This window comes from Vicia villosa, linkage group LG4 (assembly GCF_029867415.1).
Source record: "Vicia villosa cultivar HV-30 ecotype Madison, WI linkage group LG4, Vvil1.0, whole genome shotgun sequence".
NCBI lineage: Eukaryota > Viridiplantae > Streptophyta > Magnoliopsida > Fabales > Fabaceae > Vicia > Vicia villosa.
In genome coordinates this window covers 184,510,090-184,527,302 of record NC_081183.1, presented here as the reverse complement: position 1 = coordinate 184,527,302, position 17,213 = coordinate 184,510,090, and the positions used below count along the sequence as shown (strand labels likewise).

The 17,213-nt window shown below is 36.1% G+C and overlaps 1 protein-coding gene and 1 non-coding gene across 2 annotated transcripts; one reads left to right on the top strand and one right to left on the bottom strand.

Moving 5' to 3' along the window:
• Positions 1-492: 492 nt before the first annotated feature.
• On the bottom strand, positions 493-564 carry TRNAT-CGU (transfer RNA threonine (anticodon CGU)). Its single transcript has one exon. It is a non-coding gene; the product is annotated as a tRNA-Thr (tRNA).
• Positions 565-12,268: 11,704 nt separating this feature from the next.
• LOC131596333 (aspartate--tRNA ligase 2, cytoplasmic-like) lies at positions 12,269-16,609 on the top strand. Its single transcript, XM_058868954.1, has 10 exons — positions 12,269-12,884; positions 12,984-13,094; positions 13,984-14,097; positions 14,240-14,530; positions 14,620-14,730; positions 14,923-14,976; positions 15,471-15,550; positions 15,647-15,762; positions 15,990-16,104; positions 16,208-16,609. The coding sequence occupies exons 1-10, from the start codon at positions 12,387-12,389 to the stop codon at positions 16,332-16,334; spliced, it is 1,617 nt and encodes a 538-aa protein (XP_058724937.1). The 5' UTR covers positions 12,269-12,386; the 3' UTR covers positions 16,335-16,609.
• Positions 16,610-17,213: the final 604 nt, after the last annotated feature.

Sequence of the window (17,213 nt, the reverse complement as noted above, 5' to 3'; positions counted from 1 at the left end):
AAAACTTCAGGGAATTGTACGAATATCCGATAAAAACGGTCGAAAGGTGCCATTAATTAAACTAAATATAAACACAATTTGGCACCTAACAGAGACTTATACACATTTTTCTTTTGCAATCTAGTTTTATTCCCCGCGTTGGGTTCACTGGTTTGTGTTATGTGTATTTCGTCTTTAAGTATATGGTTTCATTAACTGAACTTTTGTCCAGTTTATTTTATCACTTTTGTTTATTTGATGTATTACTTCTTTTTAGGTTGATCTTGTAGTTGTTGGGTAAGGTTTATGCCCCCTCAGCTTGTTGTTCTTCTTTTGATTTTATATATTTTCCTTTGCTTAAAAAAAATTGGTTGAAAAGTTGGTGACAAAGGCACTGCCAATATTTACCTTATTAATTAATGGATCATTAAAGTATATTAATTGAATGATATGTATACTATGTATTTTTATTTTATAATTTAGAAAAATAATATAAAATTATGGATAAATGTTAGCTCCCAGTGAGGATTGAACTCACGACCTTTCCCTTACGAAGGGAACGCACTACCACTATGCTATGGAAGCCACACAACAATGCTTTATTTATTTACACTCCATTAATTATTTAATGTATAGTTGAAAGTATTACACTCCAGTAATTATTTAATGTATTATTGAAGATTTATAACTATGTTATGGAAACCACAAAATTGTACTTCATGAATTTTCAATTAATTATTTAATTAAAATATTTTAATTGTTTACACCGATTCTTTGGTGATTGGCTTAATAATCAATTTGAGTTTTTGCGCGAGCACAATGCATCTATTAAAAATGCAGTGCATCCTGGGGGATCACTGTGCATTCTTATGTTTCATCACATACACAATATTCCCCTCGTGACACTTATAATAGGCTATTTTCAGCCCCTTTTGTATAAAATTTATTGTGGTGAAATCCTAGTGATAAAAACATAGAGAGGCAAAACAATGGATTCTTATGATTCATTGTTCTAAGAATTGGTGTTAGAACAAGATTTGTTCTTATCAATTATCTTAGTTTTGATGATAACAATAATATGAATTTTGCTTAAGATAATATGGTACTCTAATCCAATGCAATTTCCCTTTCAGGAAATATATAAAGAGTACGCATAATTCAGCGCTCAGAAGTTGTATCTCAAATGGTTCAGCATGCAACATCAGAACATGGTCTGGCAAGACATCAGAAGATGGTCGAAGCAGAATCAGAACATGGGTCTATGGAAGCATCAGAAGAACATGAGATCAGAAGCACTGAAGATCAGAAGATGGTATCACGCTCAGAAGCACTTCAAGGTCAGAAGATCAGAAGATGCTATGCACCAAGCTGTTTGACTCTGATGATATTCAAACGTCGTATTCACAAACATCAGATCAGAAGGAAGTACAGGTGGCAGACTACGCTGACTGACAAAAGGAACGTTAAAAGCTACTAAAGGCTACGTCAGTAGACACAGCGTGAACAAGGCTCGAGGTAGTTGACAAAAGCGTATAACATTAAGTGCAATGCTGTACGGAACACGCAAAGCATTAAATGCATTCAACGGTCATCTTCTCAACGCCTATAAATATGAAGTTCTGATGAGAAGCAAGGTTAACATTTCTGCACCAAAACAACTTATATCAAACTTGCTGAAACGCTGTTCAAATCTAAACTCAGAATCTTCATCAACTCACTACATTGCTGTTGTAATATTTTAGTGAGATTAAGCTTAAACGTTAAGAGAAATATCACAGTTGTGATTATCGCTTTTAAGAAGCATTTGTAAACTCTTAGAATTACATTAAGTTGTAAGGAACTAGAGTGATCAGTGTGATCAGTATACTCTAGGAAGTCTTAGCAGTTGGCTGAGCAGTTTGTAACTAGAGTGATCGTGTTGATCAGAATACTCTAGGGAAGTCTTAGGAGTGAACTAAGCCTAGAGTGATCGTGTTGATCAGTAGACTCTAGAAAAGTCTTAGAGGGTATCTAAGCAGTTGTTCCTGGAGTGATCAGTGTGTGATCAGAAGACTCTGGAAGACTTAGTTGCGGACTAAGTGGAAAACCATTGTAATCCGTGCGATTAGTGGATTAAATCCTCAGTTGAGGTAAATCATCTCTGCGGGGGTGGACTGGAGTAGCTTAGTTAACAGCGAACCAGGATAAAAATAATTGTGCATTTTATTTTTATCGTCCAAGATTTAAAGTCACACTTATTCAATCCCCCCCTTTCTAAGTGTTTTTCTATCCTTCAATTGGCATCAGAGCGCCGGTTCTAAGGTGCAAGCACTTAACCGTGTTTAGAAAAGATTCAGGAAGAGAAAAACGCTTCATTTAAAAGATGGTTGATGAAAGTGGAAAGTCTACATCTACACCTGCATCTACATCTGGCTCTGCTGAGCAATACAACGGAAACAATGGTTATACTAGACCGCCGGTATTTGATGGTGAAAACTTTGAATACTGGAAAGATAAACTGGAAAGTTATTTTCTGGGTCTAGATGGTGATCTATGGGATCTTCTAATGGATGGTTACAAACATCCAGTAAATGCCAGTGGCGTGAAGCTGTCAAGGCAAGAAATGAATGATGATCAAAAGAAGCTTTTCAGGAATCATCATAAATGTAGAACTGTTTTGCTGAATGCTATCTCTCATGCTGAGTATGAGAAGATATCTAACAGGGAAACGGCCTATGACATATATGAGTCCTTGAAAATGACTCATGAAGGAAATGCTCAAGTCAAGGAGACAAAAGCTCTTGCCTTAATCCAGAAGTATGAAGCCTTCAAGATGGAGGATGATGAAGACATTGAAAAGATGTTTTCGAGATTTCAAACTCTGACTGCTGGATTGAGAGTTCTTGACAAAGGATACACCAAGGCTGATCATGTGAAGAAGATCATCAGAAGCTTACCCAGAAGATGGGGTCCTATGGTGACTGCATTCAAGATTGCAAAGAATCTGAATGAAGTTTCTCTGGAAGAGCTGATCAGTGCCTTGAGAAGCCATGAAATTGAGCTGGATGCAAATGAGCCTCAAAAGAAAGGTAAGTCTATTGCATTAAAATCTAATATCAAGAAATGCACTAACGCTTTTCAGGCCAAAGAAGAAGATCCTGAAGAATCAGAATCTGAAGAAGAAGATGAACTGTCCCTGATCTCCAGAAGGCTAAATCAACTCTGGAAGACCAAGCAAAGGAAGTTCAGAGGCTTCAGAAGTTCAAGGAAATTTGAACATGGAGAATCTTCTGATGAAAGAAGATTTGACAAGAAGAAGGTCATGTGCTATGAATGCAATGAGCCTGGACACTACAAGAATGAATGTCCAAATCTTCAGAAGGAAAGTCCCAAGAAGAAGTTTCATAAGAAGAAAGGTCTTATGGCAACCTGGGATGAGTCAGAAGATGATTCAGAAGATGAGCAGGCCAACTGTGCGCTGATGGCGACAGAAGATGACGGATCAGAATCTACATCAGAATCAGATTCTGAAGAGGTATTTTCTGAACTTACTAGAGATGAGTTAGTTTCCGGTCTAACTGAACTTCTGGAACTCAAGTCTCAGATCAGTCTCAAATACAAAAAGCTGAAAAAGCAATTTGAATTTGAAACAAAGAAGCTTGAGTTGGAGAATTCTGAATTAAAAGAAAAACTTTTAAAATTATCCAATAATGTTGGATCTCCTTCTAATTCAGAAAAATCCACTCCTAGTCTAAACCATATTCTGAAAGAATATGATTTAAGTTTCAGGAAGTTCTTATCTAGAAGTATTGGCAGAAGTCAGCTAGCTTCTATGATATATGCCGTATCTGGAAACAAAAGAGTTGGCATTGGTTTTGAGGGTGAAACCCCATACAAACTTGAACCTGTTGATGAAATGAAAATTACATACAAGCCATTGTATGATCAGTTCAAGTATGGCCACTCTCATGATATTAGGCACACTTCACATGCACAAAGTTTTCACATAACACACACCAAGAAGCATGTGACACAACCTAGGAAATATCATGAAACTCACATTAAAAATTATCATGTTGTTCCTCCTATTGCTTATAATGTTAAACCCAAGTTCAATCAGAACTTGAGAAAATCTAACAAGAAAGGACCCAAGAAAATGTGGGTACCTAAGGATAAGATTATTCCTATTGCAGATATCCTTGGCTGCAAGAAGGACAAAGCACAACATGTCATGGTACCTGGACTCTGGATGCTCACGACACATGACAGGAAGAAGGTCTATGTTCCAAGACCTGGTGCTTAAGTCTGGAGGAGAAGTCAAGTTTGGAGGAGATCAGAAGGGCAAGATAATTGGCTCTGGAACTATAAAGGCTGGTAACTCTCCTTCCATTTCTAATGTACTTCTTGTAGAAGGATTAACTCATAACCTCTTATCTATCAGTCAATTGAGTGACAATGGTTATGACATAATCTTTAATCAAAAGTCTTGCAAGGCTGTAAATCAGAAGGATGGCTCAATCCTATTTACAGGCAAGAGGAAGAACAACATTTATAAGACAGATCTGCAAGATCTTATGAGTCAGAAGGTGACCTGTCTTATGTCTGTTTCTGAAGAGCAGTGGGTCTGGCACAGAAGATTAGGTCATGCTAGTTTGAGAAAGATTTCTCAGATTAACAAACTGAATCTGGTCAGAGGACTCCCTAATCTGAAATTCAAATCAGATGCTCTTTGTGAAGCATGTCAGAAGGGCAAGTTCTCCAAACCTGCATTCAAGTCTAAGAATGTTGTTTCTACCTCAAGGCCATTAGAACTCTTGCACATTGATCTGTTTGGACCAGTCAAAACAGCATCTGTCAGAGGAAAGAAATATGGATTAGTCATCGTAGATGATTATAGCCGCTGGACTTGGGTAAAATTCTTAAAACACAAGGATGAGACTCATTCAGTGTTCTTTGATTTCTGCATTCAGATTCAATCTGAAAAAGAGTGTAAAATCATAAAGGTCAGAAGTGATCATGGTGGTGAATTTGAGAACGGATCCTTTGAAGAATTCTTCAAAGAGAATGGTATTGCCCATGATTTCTCTTGTCCTAGAACTCCACAGCAAAATGGGGTTGTAGAGCGAAAGAATAGGACTCTGCAAGAAATGGCCAGAACCATGATCAATGAAACCAATATGGCTAAGCATTTCTGGGCAGAAGCAATAAACACTGCATGCTATATTCAGAATAGAATCTCTATCAGACCTATTCTAAATAAGACTCCTTATGAATTGTGGAAGAATAGAAAGCCCAACATTTCATATTTCCATCCTTTTGGATGTGTATGCTTTATTCTGAACACTAAAGATCATCTTGGTAAGTTTGATTCCAAAGCTCAAAAGTGTTTCCTTCTTGGATATTCTGAACGCTCAAAAGGCTACAGAGTATACAATACTGAAACATTGGTTGTAGAAGAATCAATCAATATCAGGTTTGATGATAAGCTTGGTTCTGAAAAACCAAAGCAGTTTGATAATTTTGCAGATTGTGATATTGATATATCAGAAGTTGTTGAGCCAAGAAGCAACGCATCAGAAGCAGAGCTCCTCAGAAGCAAAGAACCAGAAGATCAAGTATCAGCTTCTCTGGAGGATCTAAGCATTTCTGAAGAACCATCTGTCAGAAGATCATCCAGACTTATCTCTGGTCATTCAGAAGATGTCATTCTTGGAAAGAAGGATGATCCAATCAGAACAAGAGCATTCCTTAAGAACAATGCAGACTGTCAATTAGGTCTTGTATCTTTGATCGAGCCAACTTCTGTTGATCATGCTCTAGAAGATCCAGACTGGATAATTGCTATGCAAGAAGAACTGAATCAGTTTACAAGGAATGATGTTTGGGATCTTGTTCCTAGACCAGATGGATTCAATATAATTGGTACAAAATGGGTCTTCAGAAACAAGCTCAGTGAGAAAGGTGAAGTGGTAAGAAACAAAGCCAGACTGGTGGCTCAGGGTTATAGTCAGCAAGAAGGGATTGATTATACAGAAACCTTTGCACCAGTGGCCAGGTTAGAATCTATTCGTCTATTAATTTCTTTTGCCACTCAACATAACATCACTCTCTATCAAATGGATGTTAAGAGTGCCTTCTTAAATGGTTATATAGATGAAGAAGTTTATGTCCATCAACCTCCTGGTTTTGAAGACTCTATGTCTCCGAATCATGTGTTTAAACTAAAGAAATCATTATATGGATTGAAGCAAGCTCCCAGAGCTTGGTATGAACGCTTAAGTTCTTTCCTTCTAGATAATGGTTTCACTAGAGGAAAAGTGGACACTACTCTCTTTTGTAAAACCTTTGAAAAGGATATTTTAATTTGTCAAATATATGTAGATGATATTATTTTTGGAACATCTAATGCTACACTTGGAAAGGAGTTTGCTGAGTCTATGCAGGCTGAGTTTGAAATGAGCATGATGGGAGAACTCAAGTATTTCCTTGGAATACAAATAAATCAAACATCAGAAGGAACATATGTTCACCAAAGCAAGTATGTGAAGGAACTTCTGAAGAAGTTTAATCTTCTGGACTGCAAAGAAGCCAAAACTCCTATGCATCCAACATGCATCCTAGGTAAGGATGAGGTAAGTAAGAAGGTAGATCAGAAGTTATACAGAGGTATGATTGGATCTCTTCTATATCTGACTGCTTCTAGACCTGACATTTTGTTCAGTGTTTGTTTGTGTGCTAGATTCCAATCAGATCCTAGAGAATCTCATTTAACTGCTGTTAAGAGAATTCTAAGGTATCTGAAAAGTACTACTAATGTTGGCTTAGTTTACAGAAAATCTAAAGAATACAACTTAGTAGGATTCTGCGATGCTGATTATGCTGGAGATAGAATTGAAAGAAAAAGTACTTCAGGAAGTTGCCAATTTCTTGGAAGTCATTTGATCTCTTGGTACAGCAAGAAGCAAGCAACTATTGCTCTATCAACGACAGAAGCAGAATATGTAGCTGCTGCTGGTTGTAGTACACAGATGCTCTGGATGAAGAGTCAGTTAGAAGATTATCAGATATTTGAGAGTAACATTCCTATATTCTGTGATAATACTTCTGCTATATGTTTATCTAAGAATCCTATTCTTCATTCAAAAGCTAAACATATTGAGATTAAACATCATTTCATAAGGGCCTATGTTCAGAAGGGTGTCATATCTTTAAACTTTGTTGATACAGACCATCAATGGGCTGATATCTTTACAAAACCCCTGGCTGAAGATAGGTTTAAGTTCATTCTGAAGAACATCAGTATGGATTTATGCCCAGAATGAGAAGATGAGAAGTTCTCATGTATGAGTATCTTCTGAAATGAATGTTGAAAATTTTTTTGTCAGAAGTTCTGATTGAAATCTTTTAGAAATTATGATTCGGTTATTACTAACGTCTCATTGTCTAAGTTGATTCAGAACCTCTTTTAAAGCAAAACAGCTGTTACGTTTTATCTCGGGATGGTAAACCTGTCGTTACTATTCATGGATAAGCGCGCGTGCAGTTGAAGGGACGCCGACCATAGGTAACTGTGCTAGTCACCTCATTTGTCTTTATTATCTCTCCTCACGTCACGTAACATTAAATGCGTTTCTTCATTCGTTTCATTTTTTTTTAAATACTCTTCAAAATGGTTTTTGGTTTCCTATCTCTCTGTTTTCCTCTTAAAGTTTTTTTTTCCTCTCTCTCTCTCTCTCTTTCTCTCGTTTTTCATTTCTTCTCTCAAAACCTAGCGTTCACTCTGAGTCTGTTGAAGCTCCATGACTCAAAGGTGGCAGATCTGCATCAGAACCAAGTCTCCCTGACTCCTCGCCTGAAAGCCCGAGAAGCAGTCAATGAAGCGTTTCACTCCTTCATGGCATGCTGGCACAGACGTTGTCTTAGCTAGGGTCTTAGGATTTGGTCTTTGTAGTTTTCTTTTCCCTTGTTGCATCTGCTTGTTAAACATATGAACTTCTTGTAATCCTTTGATTATCAATGAAAAAGTTTCTTTGTTTTACATTCCAGTAAATGTCTTATTTGTCGTTTTATGCATCTGAATTTTTTTTAATATTCTTTTTGATGTTATGACAAAAAGGGGGAGAAGATAAACGATAAATGATTTGATTAATCTATCAGTTGCTGGGTAAAGGCTCCCACACATTCACTAACAAGAACTGCAAGTTCTATATGGTTTGAGTGTTTGCAGGTACAGAGAAGTGAAGTGAATCTTCAGAAGCAAACACAAGAAGCAAAACCATAAGAAGCGTTATTCTGTAAAAGGAATAAGCTCTTGGAAACTGAAGCAAGCTGAGTGCTGTCAAGCTTCAGAGATCAGAAGCAAGAAAGAAGAATGAATCAGAAGCACTGATAATAGAATTTGAATATCTTTGTCTATCCTGTTCTGACAAAATTCTATTTGCTATGATACATATAATGTTATGGCTCTGATACATTATTTGCTCTGATACATTATTTCAGCCTATATGGCTCTGATACATATAATGTGTTCAAACATACATTTTATGTTCTAACTCGTTCATGCTGACTTTTGTCGTTTAGTTTTTGTTCTGTAACATTTCAGGATGTAGAGATGCTCTGATGATGCTCTGGTACATTCAACAATGTTCTGATACAAATCTAGCATGAAGTGATGTTGGTAGACATTCAAAGTTCTGAAGCTATCCGAGGGAAGCAGAAATCAGAAGATGTGAATGTTCTAAAAGATCCAGAAAATTCAAGTTCTGAAGCTGTCCTGAATGGAAGCAGAAGTCAGAAGCTGTGAATGTTCTGAAGATCAAAGAAATTCAAGTTCTGAAGCTGTCCAATGGAAGCAGAAGTCAGAAGCTATGAATTCTCTGAAGGCAGAAGCTTATATGATCGTCTCTACCGAAATAATCAGGGAAGTCTTTTATCAAAGTTCTTCGAGTATTTATTTCAGGGGGAGATTATTTATCTCAGGGGGAGATTGTTAATCTCAGGGGGAGACATATTCATATGCTTATGCTATAGCTGTGTAATTTGTCTTTTGCCGTCTACTCTTTCTGATCGCAAATTCATATCATTTATATATGTTTTTGTCATCATCAAAAAGGGGGAGATTGTTAGAACAAGATTTGTTCTTATCAATTATCTTAGTTTTGATGATAACAATAATATGAATTTTGCTTAAGATAATATGGTACTCTAATCCAATGCAATTTCCCTTTCAGGAAATATATAAAGAGTACGCATAATTCAGCGCTCAGAAGTTGTATCTCAAATGGTTCAGCATGCAACATCAGAACATGGTCTGGCAAGACATCAGAAGATGGTCGAAGCAGAATCAGAACATGGGTCTATGGAAGCATCAGAAGAACATGAGATCAGAAGCACTGAAGATCAGAAGATGGTATCACGCTCAGAAGCACTTCAAGGTCAGAAGATCAGAAGATGCTATGCACCAAGCTGTTTGACTCTGATGATATTCAAACGTCGTATTCACAAACATCAGATCAGAAGGAAGTACAGGTGGCAGACTACGCTGACTGACAAAAGGAACGTTAAAAGCTACTAAAGGCTACGTCAGTAGACACAGCGTGAACAAGGCTCGAGGTAGTTGACAAAAGCGTATAACATTAAGTGCAATGCTGTACGGAACACGCAAAACATTAAATGCATTCAACGGTCATCTTCTCAACGCCTATAAATATGAAGTTCTGATGAGAAGCAAGGTTAACATTTCTGCACCAAAACAACTTATATCAAACTTGCTGAAACGCTGTTCAAATCTAAACTCAGAATCTTCATCAACTCACTACATTGCTGTTGTAATATTTTAGTGAGATTAAGCTTAAACGTTAAGAGAAATATCACAGTTGTGATTATCGCTTTTAAGAAGCATTTGTAAACTCTTAGAATTACATTAAGTTGTAAGGAACTAGAGTGATCAGTGTGATCAGTATACTCTAGGAAGTCTTAGCAGTTGGCTGAGCAGTTTGTAACTAGAGTGATCGTGTTGATCAGAATACTCTAGGGAAGTCTTAGGAGTGAACTAAGCCTAGAGTGATCGTGTTGATCAGTAGACTCTAGAAAAGTCTTAGAGGGTATCTAAGCAGTTGTTCCTGGAGTGATCAGTGTGTGATCAGAAGACTCTGGAAGACTTAGTTGCGGACTAAGTGGAAAACCATTGTAATCCGTGCGATTAGTGGATTAAATCCTCAGTTGAGGTAAATCATCTCTGCGGGGGTGGACTGGAGTAGCTTAGTTAACAGCGAACCAGGATAAAAATAATTGTGCATTTTATTTTTATCGTCCAAGATTTAAAGTCACACTTATTCAATCCCCCCCTTTCTAAGTGTTTTTCTATCCTTCAATTGGAAGACCTTTGGGGAAATCTATGAGGAATAGGAAACACTTTTAAACACCTTAGATTTGTGTGATTCGTATATGATAGTAGAAAATAGGGATTGAATGTTATTTTCTTGTAACTCATGTTATAATCTCTTTTCACAACTTTTAAGTATCGTGGATAAGAGAATTAACAACTTTTAAGAATCGTAGTATATAGGTTTGATCACACTAGATAAACAATGACTACAGGGAATGCAACTCCTCCATGTCGAAGATGTATATTTACCAGGTTTTATCTACAACTCCTGCATGTCAAACATGTCTAAACTTACATATACAATGGCTACCAGGAATGCAAATAAAATTCATAATTACATGGAATGCAAATTTGAAATGATATTCATTACTTCACCAAAAACATCTCTACAATTCCTACATATGAAAAAAAAAACCTTTTTAAAAAATTTATATAAAAAACGCACCAAAAAGAGAAGATAAAATTATTGCTCTATGTTTCCTTTGCAAAAAACTTACAAAGATTATACATCAAAATGCTAGTTTAACTTATGTGAATCCAAACAACTATATAATATAAAATTTAAATGTAAAATCAATGAGCTGACCTTCTCTTTATAATTTTCTTCAATTCTCTCCTGCTTGTATACTGCGATTAGTTGGAGAATTGCAAAGTTAGAAAAAACAACTAGAACACAAGTAATCAATTAGAATAAAAATAATGCATAGTTAATAATAATCAAATCGAACAAAAGTAACAAAATTCTTTGAAACATATACCCATTTTTAATAGAGATAAACAAAGAATAATTCATTAGGTAGAAGAAAGATGAAGGTAGTAACGACGGTGACGGTAAAGTTTTTCTTCAGATCAAGTGATGCGGAAGTTAGGTTGAGGCAAGTGAAGGCAATGACGACAGATTCTTTCCCTCGATCTAGTGATAAGGCGACCAGATTGATGGCGACGAAGGTGGCGACGATTTAGAGACATTTAAATTGTATTTCTAATATATTAAATTTTGGCGACTAATTCGGTAGCTAGAGTGATTGAAATTTTTTAGTTACTAATTCTGTCACTAAAAGTGAATTTTTTAGTAGTGAACGCTCAAGACACTACCATTAGTGATCTACATGAAACCTAAGACTTAGACGAACTTCCAACTTAGAAGAACTTCATTTTCTACCTCCAAACGCCATTTTTCATTTACGAAACACTATTTTTGAACTAAACAAAGTTTGAAAAGATCATATCTTCCATAACCAAAACTCGAAAATATCATATCTTTTATTAACAAATTTCAGTACTTCACCATCTCTTCTCTAACTTGAATGAAATAAGAAAAGTATGAATTTAAGTTAGCACTAATAATTGTTGTCCTTTTTTTTGGTATTGTTGTTGTTGTTCTTGTTGTTATTGTTGTTGTTGTTATTGTTGTTGTTATTGTTGTTGTTCTTGTTATTGTTGTTGTTGTTGATGTTATTGTTGTTGTTATTGTTGTTGTTGTTATTGTTGTTCTACTGTTGCATTTTTTATTTATTAAAACACAATTGCTTAATATAACCATGGTTGTATATAGCACGTTATCCAATTTACTACCACGGACAGTAGACTAAAATTGTAAATAACCGACTTACAACTACACCCTATCTAACAACGATTGTTCAACCATTTTTATAGGTCTTTCGCAACCACTGTTATATGAGTTTTTTTGCTGTTATATGAGTTTTTCGTAATAGTGTAAGTTGTTTTGTCATAATATTAATTACTAAAAGACATGTGGTTGAAAAAATATTAGTTAATCTCATGTTTAAAAATAAAAATGACAATTATTTTAAAACTAATTCAATTGTAATATATGAAATTCCTTGTGGAATCTATAAATTAAAAATCAATAAAGTGAGTACTGCATTTTTGATAAATCTTAAAATTAAGACCAATCAACACAAAATGGTATCATAAAACTAAAGATTTGTACAATAGAAAAACCCCTTCTCTCACAATTCACTCAAACCCTCGTCTCTCTCACTGTCACCTTTTCACATTCTCCGTTTCAGCGAAAAACATGTCTTCAGAGTCTCAAGAACCGCCGCTCTCATCAGAAGCGCAAAGCAAAAAGGCCGCTAAGAAGGAAGCCGCAAAGCAGGAGAAGCTCCGCCGCAAACAAGAACTTGCCGCCGCCACCACCGCTGCATCAAATCTCTCAGTCGAAGATGACCCCCTTGCCGTCAATTACGGATTCGTCCCTCTCATTGAGATCCAGTCAAAGACCCCTGTTGATGTCAATGAATGGACCCGAGTGGAGGCTCTTGATGATTCGGTAGCGAAAAAGCCGGTCAAAATCCGGGGTAGGGCGCAGACTATTCGACCGGTGGGGAAGAAGATGGCGTTCTTAGTTATCAGAGAAAATGGTTTTACTGTGCAGTGTTTGGTTCAGGCACAACCTGATTCAGTGAGTCCGCAGATGGTGAAATTTGCGGCCGCGCTTAGTCGGGAGTCTATTGTTGATGTGGAAGGCGTGGTTTCCATTCCGGCCGCGCCTATTAAAGGTGCCACACAACAGGTTGCTTAGGTTTTGTGATTTTGTGGTGTTTGGAATTTAGGGTTTGTGGTGTTTTACTGATAATGATGATCTTGTTTTGTGTGGTTTTGTTTTTGATAGGTTGAAATTCAAGTGAGCAAACTGTATTGTGTGAGTAAGGCCGTTCCTACTCTGCCGATTAATCTTGAGGATGCTGCCCGAAGTGAGGTTGAAATTGAGAAGGCCATTCAGGTATATACATTCAATTCTGACTAGCAATGTTGTAATTAGGGTTGCAGCAAAAACTTCAATTACGATGAGGTTGTCGAGTCTCGGTTGCAATTACTTTATTGCGTGTTACAATTTAAAATCAAACTGATTGATTTAAGATGCATGTTTGTTGTTTGCTTAATATAGTGGAACTTGTCTCTTTTTATGTGTTGTGGTGTAATTACTTTATTGCGTGTTACAATTTAAAATCAAACTGATTGATTTAAGATGCATGTTTGTTGTTTGCTTAATATAGTGGAACTTGTCTCTTTTTATGTGTTGTGGCGTAAGAACCAAACTAAACAATGATCCAATGAACCTGAAGATCCAAATCAATTAAAATGTTTGATGTTTTGCTTTCATGCTAGCACCAAAACCGAACCAAACCAATCAAACCCGACCTCTATTGGTTCACTTATCTTGTCAGTTTCATGTCATTTAAAACCATCACCGAGACCCGAACTGAATTGTTACATTTTGTTATTTCTTTTTATATCACACCATATTATGGATGTTATGTTAAAAGATATGTACTGTGCATGCATTTAAATTATTATATATTATTTTTCTCAGTTAGCTCATGTACTGTTATAATATTATATGAAATCTATAATGCTTGAAACAAAGTTCATCTTTTAAGATTTTTAAAGTTTCTTAAATTTTTAAAAGTAATTAGCCTGATTGGTCCAAATCAAACCAACCTGTTCTTCACCAATTTGGTTTGGTTAGGATTTCAATAGAAAAGATTGCATAAACATAACCAAACCGGTTATTTTTTTACTGGTTCAAATTTTCTCCTCTAAATCAAACCAAACAGACACGTTACACCTCTATTTATATGAATGTTGATGGGGATTTTTACTTGTTGCAGGCTGGTGAACAACTTGTTCGTGTGAATCAGGATACACGATTGAACTTTAGAGTACTTGACCTACGAACACCAGCTAATCAAGGAATTTTCCGCATTCAGTCTCAAGTTGGAAATGTAAAGCCTGTTATTTCTGATGCTATTCTGACAAGTTTTTTTTACCGTTTGTTTCTTTGAGTCATATTTGTTACTTGCAAGTTTGGCTACTCAGGAACTACGCTGAATGATCTGGTTATCTCATGATTGTGATGTTGGGCAGGCCTTCAGACAGTTTTTATTAGGTGAAAGCTTTGTTGAAATCCACACTCCAAAGTTGATTGCTGGATCTAGTGAGGGTGGAGCTGCCGTCTTTAGACTGGACTACAAAGGGCAACCTGCATGCTTGGCTCAGTCACCTCAGCTTCACAAGCAAATGTCAATATGTGCTGACTTTGGCCGTGTTTTTGAGATTGGTCCTGTGTTTAGAGCAGAAGATTCCTTTACTCACAGACATCTGTGCGAGTTTACAGGGCTTGATGTTGAAATGGAGATTAAGAAGCATTATTTTGAGGTACATTTGACAGCTTAGATTTTGGATGTTAGCATTTGAAATTGTTGAGGGACAAAACTTGGTTTACCGATGATTTGAGCTTTTGGCAGGTTATGGATGTAGTTGACAGATTGTTCGTCGCTATATTTGACAGTTTGAACACAAATTGTAAGAAGGATCTCGAAGCTGTGGCAAATCAGTATCCATTTGAACCTTTAAAGGTGTTCATTTTTATCATCTTGGTTGTCTTATACATGGAATTTGTTATTTATCTGACTATCAGTTTCATTTCAGTCAAATGATTTGTTATATAGTGAGTAGATGATGCTTTTGTTGTGTAATGTATTAGTATTAGGTGCAAATGAATGCATTTTTACATTTTATGATCTGACTATTGCCTTGTAAATTTGCAGTATCTGAGAAACACTCTGCGGCTAACATATGAAGAAGGTATTCAGATGCTCAAGGTAAGCTTAAATGTTTCTCAATTAATTAACTTGCATGCTGTAGATAAACAAACAATGTGATAGGATGATGATGGCGATGCTTGAACCTTTAAATCTTTTATTCTTGTATATTTCATATTGAGATAGAGAGGGGGTTGAAGTTTAAGCACCGTTAGGCAGTGTCCTGTGCACATTTAGATTGTGCCAATGTCCCATCCTCAATCCATATCATAATAGTCTTGCAGGTTGTTGGTTTGGAGTCCTATAAAGGACAAGTTGAGTGTATTTTCTTCGTATAATTATTTGATTGGTGAGCAAATTGGTGATACTTGTTTAGGTTCCAAGGTCGGATTGAGAGATGACACTCTGATGTATTCCTGGCTATTTCATTTGCCTGTTGAGACATTTACCTCAAGACTCAGAAAAAGGACTTGATCTAATTTAATTATGACTGATAGGACGGTAGAAATGTATGGTTATGTTGTTGCGCAGCTAGTAATGATTTTGCTTTGCAGGAAGTTGGAGTAGAAATTGAACCTTTTGGTGACTTGAATACTGAAGCAGAAAGGAAGCTAGGCCAACTAGTTTTAGAAAAGTAATTCCCTATTCAAATCTCTTACAACTAAAGATTTTGTCTTTGTTTTTAAGGATACTGTTTAAAATTCTTTCTGGACTGTAATTCTATATACAGGTATGGAACAGAGTTCTATATCCTTCACCGGTATCCTTTGGCTATAAGGCCATTTTATACAATGCCTTGCTATGACAATTCAAATTACAGCAACTCGTTTGATGTCTTTATTCGTGGTAAGTAGACACTAAGTTATTTTATCATGCAATATTTTGGTATTACAATCTACTGCATAATTCATCATGTCTTATTTAACCTTCACGCATCTGTAAAAGCGTTTGTACTTCCACAAAAGCTTGAGCTTTTGATCATGTTTCTCCAAATGTGTCTGTAGTTACATAGCAGCTTGAGTTTTTGATAATTGTTGCTTGATTTGAACTTCTGTCTATTCCTTTTCCCTCAGGTGAGGAAATAATTTCAGGAGCTCAGCGTGTACACGTGCCAGAATTTTTGGAACAACGTGCACAGGCTTGCGGTATTGAGGTCAAAACAATATCTTCTTACATCGATTCTTTCAGGTATTATTTTTAACCTCTTCCTCTTGTTTTTAGTGGCTCTTATTATCAATTTTTGGTGTAAATAATTGTCTTTCGGAAAAGCTAAATGATTCATCATTTCCAGATATGGTGCACCACCACACGGTGGCTTTGGTGTAGGATTGGAGCGTGTAGTAATGCTCTTTTGTGGGCTGAATAACATTCGCAAAACATCGCTTTATCCACGTGACCCACTCAGAATTGCACCATGATGATATTATTAGTGTGTGTTTGAGTAGAAAATAATGTGACCTCACGTTCAACGGAAGGCGCATCATGAGGTGAAATTACTGTTTCGAATCACACTATTAACAATGGTGCGGATATTGAGTCTTATCTATTTTTACTGGCAATCTTGCAACTGATATTAAAGATTTTGTACGAAATATTTCTGATGTTTGACATGATGTTGTCATTTTGATGCTACACCTCACTTTCAAAAGGTCCATTTTTGGTCTAATCAGTATCCAGGTGATTCAGTGATAAATTTAATCCGTAATGAACTTTTGTATGAATGCTTTCATAGGTCATTATTTGAAGCTGATAGATTGTTGACTTGTGTGCATGATGGCATGAAATTGTTAGGAAAACTTTTTACGAATGTATTTTTTTCCAAACACAATTCTGCCATAGAAACAATTCTGCCTACTACATACCATTTGTAGCGTGTTACTAACCTTTCAGTTATTCACAAATGTCATTTCTTGGTATCACATTTTCATAATTCGAGTTGTTACATTAAATCAACCAGCACAATCTATGTTAAGCAATTTGGACAAGTTTTTATTTTGAAAGTTATAGACAATGATTTCTTAAAATGATACTTTAATGAGAAATGGAGAGAATCCTCTCAATTTTTTGTGTTCATGTTCGTGGGTTGTGGATTACATAGTTTGTGTTTGCAGCTGCATTTTCAAAACAAAAGTAAAACTATAATTATTTCAAATTCAAAATGAAAATTAATTTGAAAAAGGGAAGAAATTAGTATCCTAAATCTCTTATATGTTACGATGAAGGAGAAGAAATGTTTCTATTTGTCAACTCCATAAGGTAGTGTTATGATTTGAAGAAGGAGAAGAAATGTTTCTGTT

What these genes read in the sequence shown, in the direction of transcription:
- LOC131596333 (XM_058868954.1), top strand. Translation starts at nt 12,387, where the DNA reads ATGTCTTCAGAGTCTCAAGAACCGCCGCTCTCATCAGAAGCGCAAAGC. An exon ending in TTCAGTCTCAAGTTGGAAAT is followed by an intron (nt 14,098 to 14,239) that starts GTAAAGCCTGTT and finishes GATGTTGGGCAG; the next exon opens with GCCTTCAGACAGTTTTTATT. An exon ending in GGCCAACTAGTTTTAGAAAA is followed by an intron (nt 15,551 to 15,646) that starts GTAATTCCCTAT and finishes TTCTATATACAG; the next exon opens with GTATGGAACAGAGTTCTATA.